General features: G+C 40.5%; 1 protein-coding gene across 3 annotated transcripts in view; it reads right to left on the bottom strand.

Moving 5' to 3' along the window:
* Positions 1-350: 350 nt before the first annotated feature.
* sestd1 (SEC14 and spectrin domains 1) overlaps positions 351-6,000 on the bottom strand; it is a 124,955-nt gene continuing 119,305 nt past the window's right edge. For all 3 annotated transcript variants that reach the window (XM_080198900.1, XM_080198901.1, XM_080198902.1), the window contains one exon: positions 351-3,372. In XM_080198900.1, coding sequence (XP_080055026.1) covers positions 3,249-3,372 — 124 coding nt within the window. In that variant the 3' untranslated portion in view covers positions 351-3,248. The remainder of the gene's footprint in view (positions 3,373-6,000) is intronic.

Below are 6,000 nucleotides of genomic sequence, written 5' to 3'. Positions count from 1 at the left end.
ACTTGTTCTACAAGGTGGCAGAGGTCATGGGTTTAGAAGGTGCTGTTAAAGGAGTCTTGGTGATCTGCTGCAGTACACCTTATAAATAGTGCACACTGCTGCCACTATGCATCGGTAGTGAAGGGAGTAAATGTTTATGGTAGTGGATGGAGTGCCAATCACGCAGGTTGCTTTGTTCTGAGTGATTTTGAGCTTCCTGACTATTGTTGGAGCTGCACTCATTCAGACAAGTGGAGAGAAGCTTTAGGGAGTTAAGAGGTGAGTTGCTCACTGCAGATCTCCCAGCCTTTGACCTGCTCATGTAATTCAGTGTCTGGTCAAGGATAACCCATGATGCTGGAGGATTCAACGGTAGTGATACAATTTACTGTTAGGAGATGGCTAGATTCTCTCTTGTTGGAGATGGTAATTGCCTGATGCTCACGTGGTACAAATGTTACTTGCTATTTATTTATCTGCCCAAAATGCATATTGCCCAGGTCTTGCTACAAATGGACATGAACTGCTTTGGTGTCTGAGGAGTTGTGAATGGTGATGAACATTGTGAAAACATCAGCAAGCATCCCCATTTCCGATCTTATGATGGAGGGAAGGTCATTGAGGAACTACTGCAGCAATGTCCCAGGATTGAGATGATTGACACCCAACAGCCTTTGTGCTAGGCATGACTCCACCCAGCAAAAAAAATTTCCCAATTTCCTTTGACTTCAGTTTTGCTCCTTTGTTCAAGATATAAAAAATACCATACACTCATATCTTCATATCACTACACAAGGGCAATTTTTACCAATTGGTCTACATAAATCTGATCAAAATTCTTAGTTTGTCTCACCACACCTGCCTTGGGGGACACTGCGGGACACATGATCTTGTCCAGATCACAAGATGGAACAATAATCACACCTCTGGATTACAGCACTGCACAAACAGAAGTGAGAGACAACACCCAGATAAGCAAGACATTTACTCTTCTTAAGAACGTGACTGAATCCAAAACAGTATCTACAGCAGAATAAAGTTCTAAACTATTATGTATCCTTTCTGGCTGTCTCCTTCATCCAATTACATACAAGCTTCTTGTTTGCATTTATGAGATTTTAGTTTTATTGGACTAAAATATTTTATTGACTTCATTTCTGCTTATTTTCTTTTCAACCACACAATCAAAGCAAGATTCTGGAGCAGATCAAGTTGTCTTTATGTTTGTTAATACTTTCTACCGATCTTGCTCACCTTCCTATGAACTGCATTAATGCATTTTGTAAAGTCTAATACAGCTAGGAAATATACAGTAAATGGCAGAACGCTTAAGAGTATTGATAGGCAAAGGGATCTGGGTGTACAGATACACAAGTCATTGAAAGTGGCAATGCAGGTGGAGAAGGTAGTCAAGAAGGCATACGGCATTCTTGCCTTCATCAGCCGGGGTATTAAGTTTAAAAATTGGCAAATCATGTTGCAGCTTTATAGAACCTTAGTTAGGCCACGCTTGGAATATAGTGTTCAATTCTGGTCACCACACCACCAGAAGGATGTGGAGGCTTTGGAGAGGGTACAGAAAAGGATGTTGCCTAATATGGAGGGCATTATCTATGAGGAGAGATTGGAGAAACTTGGTTTTTCTCACTGGAATGATGGAGGTTGAGGGATGACCTGATAAAAGTCTACAAGATTATGAGAGGCATGGACAGAATAGATAATCAGAAGCTTTTTCCCAGGGTGGAAGAGTCAATTACTAGGGGGCATAGGTATAAGGTGCGAGGGGCAAGGTTTAAAGGAGATGTACGAGGCAGATTTTTTTTTTTTACACAGAGTAGTGGGTGCCTGGAACTCATTGCCAGGGGAGGTAGTGGAAGCGGATACAGCAGTGACTTTTAAGGGGCGTCTTGACAAGTACATGAAAAGGATGGGAATAGAGGGATATGGTCCCCAAAAGGGTAGGAGATTTTAGTTAAGTCAGGCAACATGGTCAGTGCAGGCTTAGAGGGCCGAAGGGCCTGTTCCTGTGCTGTAATTTTCTTTGTTCTTTGAACTACATTCAATTTCTCAATCTAGCTACCCAAATGACGTCCAGCCTCAAATCAGAGATCTGTTGTCCCTCAGTTTTCCTCTTCTCTGCATTCTCATTGGCTAAAATTTAGACTTAGTGCACTTTCTCCAATTCTAACTCACTCTTATTTCCTTAATCACTTAGTTTTTCTACCCTTCTATTAATAGGCCCAAGCCTTACTTCACTTAATTTGTCATTTCTTAAGCTTTGTGAATCATGACTTTTATTCTGGCTTTTCAATTTTAAATATCCTTTTCATTCTAGTTTAAAGGAGTTGGATGTCGGTAAATAGTGTACATGTTGTATTTTATTTTGCAAGGATCAGAATCATGAACTTTCAATGCCAAATTGCTGCTTAAAATGTTGGGCTAACAAAACAAATAATTGTTTATCTGTATTTTTAAAGGTCCTTATCTCCGAGTATCATTTAAGATGCAATTGTCATACGTAAGACATATTAGATATTGAAAAAAAAGAAATTACATCAAAGGCATTTAAGTGTACATTTCATATTGGCACAAAGTAAAGCAGCAACTTTAAAAAAAAAAATCAAAAATTAAGACATAATTGTAAGGGAAATATTTTATCAACATCTACCAACAGATATTAAAAGCCTAAAAGTACCACTGCACCTGTCTAAGAACAGTAAAAGGGACTGCTTAGTCCATGGGACATTCTAAAAGATTTTGTAGCACCATTAAGCTTTTGTGCCAACCACTAAACTTAACAGTTGACAGGACTGTAAAGCTCTCGGGGTAGGAATTCAGTTCAGTGCAATGCTTTATATTCCACTCTTGTGTTATTCTCAGATCTTAATGTCATTGCAACATTAATAGTCAATATGGCTTTTACAGTCAAAGCTGACAACGGTCTGTATTCAAAAGCAAGTTGTGCAGAATATGCGTGGAATGAAATCTTCGTTTCTTTCAGCTGTAGCATATATTTCTATCGTAATTCTAGACATATAATGCACAGCCAGGATATCAGGCCAGTTTTCCAAAGTATAACCAGGCATGTTATACGCAAAAATTGCTCCAAGGTCCATCACCAAAATTTCACATTTTATGCACACCTGAATTGTGCACCCATTTTCCAATATAACATCATCATAAGCAAAACAAATTTCTAGTATCCGAATGGTATGCCGAGTAGGTGACTCCCAGTCTTGTTATTGGCCATTTGGTAAAGGGTTAATCAATTAACTGTCTTTTGGGACTGGTTCTGGTGGTTGTGGCTTCTTTTGGCTAACCAATCGCATCTTTTCTCGAATATGTTCTGCTGTTGAGGCCATATCACTTGGACTTCCAAAGTACTGTTCAGTTCTGGAAAACATATATTGATAATACATTTAAATGCGGAAAAACTGAATTACTGAAAAAAATCACAAAGACTGAAAGTAAATGTCATGAAGCTTTGTGAGGCATTGCGAGTGATTGTTACTAATTTTATCCAGGATGATTTCAAATGTGTATGAATTTCTCCACCTCCACCACAACAATATCATTTCAAATGAATGTGGAAGAATGTTGCAGCTTAATCCACCCTCTACTAATTCTTCAGTTCTTGCTCAGGAATGCATCATTTACCTCTCCAAACCGCCTGTAAGAGAAAGTCCTTGGGGGCACAAAGTGTACACATGCATCCCATAACTTTATAGTGCTACAGCTAGTATAAAGGAGGCACAACCAACATTACAATAAGAGCACGCTTTAGGCATTTAGCTTAGTTGTTCTGGATCTAATCCAGAACTGATTCTTCAGGCAGTTGGGTATATATGGCCATAGCAAACATTATTTTTGTTTAGTTTTAGTGATTCATATAGAAAATGCTGATTTAACGAGGAGTTATCAGATTACGACCATTATGAACATTTATAAAATTAAGGTTGGTTTTACATAACATATTGATCACAATAGAATGCACAATCTAAAAAATCTGATAAACTGTGTTCACAGTGAAGAATGCTAATGCTGAAATCTAGAACTCTTTATTTTATGAGTCTGTTACCTAGTCTCAGCATCAAGTACCCCCAAGTAGTTACTGCAGGATAATGGTGGTCTATAAAAGCCAAAAGCAGCGCTACACTGCACGTGTGCAATCCACTCCTAGTCTGGACATCCTAAGGCTGGTGAGAATTTAGAGCTCCCACTCCTTGTTGAGTTAGATCTGGCTTTGTAGCACAACTCATCAAAATTCTCATCCTGGTTTTCAAATCTCTCCAGGGCCTTGCTCCTCCCTACCCCTGTAATCCACATCACCACAACTCTCCAAATAATCTTTAGTTCTGGCCTCTTGCGCATCCCCAAATGAAATCACTCTACCATTGGTAGCCATGCCCTCAGCTGTCTGGGCCCTAAATTTTGCAATTTTTCCCAAAGCCTCTCCATCTTTCTATGTTACTTTCTTCCTCTAATAAAACTTCTCTTAAAACTTCTCTCTTTGACCAAGCTTTCGGTCATCTGTTGTAATATCTACTTAGGTTGCTCACTGTTATGTTTTGTTTATGTCCCTCTGAAGTGTTTTGGGTTGTTTTATAAAGATGCAATATAAAAACAACCATCTGTATTTATAGTTAACTTGGCTCCAAGCTAGGCCAAAGATCCACTGTCTCAAACAAGTTCCCCATCATATACACTTTAAACCAAATAACATTCCACAGTTATATTCAAAACAACTTTTTTCCACTTCCATAAAATTGTCCACATATGCTCCAACAGCAAAACACTTAATCATGCTTTTGTCACACATTTCCTAATCCTCTCCTAACATCCGTAAACTCTTGTTGATAATTCAGCTTTTCCACACGAATCCTATCTCGTGTTCAGCCTTATTCATGATGTGGAGATGCCAATGTTGGACTGGGGTAAACACAATGAAAAGTCTCACAACACCTGGTTAAAGTCCAACAGGTTTATCTGGTAGCAAAAGCCACTAACTTGCAGAGCGCTGTTCCTTCATCAGGTGTGTGGGATTTCACAAACAGGGCACATAAAGACACAAACTCAATTTACAAAATAATGGTTGGAATGCAAGTCTTTGCAGGTAATCAAGTCTTAAAAGGTATAGACAATGTGAGTGGAGAGAGGGTTAAGCACAGGTTAAAGAGATGTGCATTGTCTCCAGCCAGTTAGTGAGATTTTGTAAGCCCAGGCAAGTTGTGGGGGCATTACAGATAGTGTGACATGAGCCCAAGATCCCGGTTGAGGCTGTCCTCATGTGTGCGGAACTTGGTCATCAGTCTCTGTTCAGCGACTCTGCGTTGTCGTGAAGGCTGCCTTGGAGAACACTTACCCGAAGATCAGAGGCTGAATGCCTGTGACTACTGAAGTGTTCCCCAACAGGAAGAGAACACTCTTGCCTGCTGATTGTCGAGTGGTGTTCATTCATCCGTTGTTGTACCGTCTGTATAGTCTCCCCAGTGTACTATGTCTCTGGACATCCTTTCCTGCAGCGTATCAGGTAGACAATGTTAGCCGAACTGCAGGTGTATGTACGGTGTACCCGGTGGACGGTGTTCTCACGTGAGATGATGGCATCTGTGTCAATGATCTGGCACGTCTTTCAGATGTTGCTGTGGCAGGGTTGTGTGGTGTCATGGTCACTGTTCTCCTCAAGGCTGGGTAATTTGCTGAGGACAACGGACTGTTTGAGGTTGTGCAGTTGTTTGAAGGCAAGAAGTGGGGGTGTGGAGATGGTCTTGGCAAGATGTTCATCTTCATCAATGACATGTTGAAGGTTCCGGAAAAGATATTATAGCTTCTCCACTCCAGGGAAGTACTGGATGACGAAGGGTACTCTGCCCGCTGTGCCCGTGTTTGTCTTCTGAGGAGGTCGGTGCGGTTTTTCGCTGTGGCAGATTGGAACTGTTGATCGACAAGTCGAGTGCCATATCCTCATATTCTTATGACAGCCTCTTTCAGCATCTGGAGATGTCTACTGTGATCCTCCTC

Source organism: Carcharhinus amblyrhynchos, chromosome 11 (genome assembly GCF_965287045.1).
Source record: "Carcharhinus amblyrhynchos chromosome 11, sCarAmb.v2.hapA, whole genome shotgun sequence".
NCBI lineage: Eukaryota > Metazoa > Chordata > Chondrichthyes > Carcharhiniformes > Carcharhinidae > Carcharhinus > Carcharhinus amblyrhynchos.
This window is presented reverse-complemented; position numbering and strand designations above follow the sequence as displayed.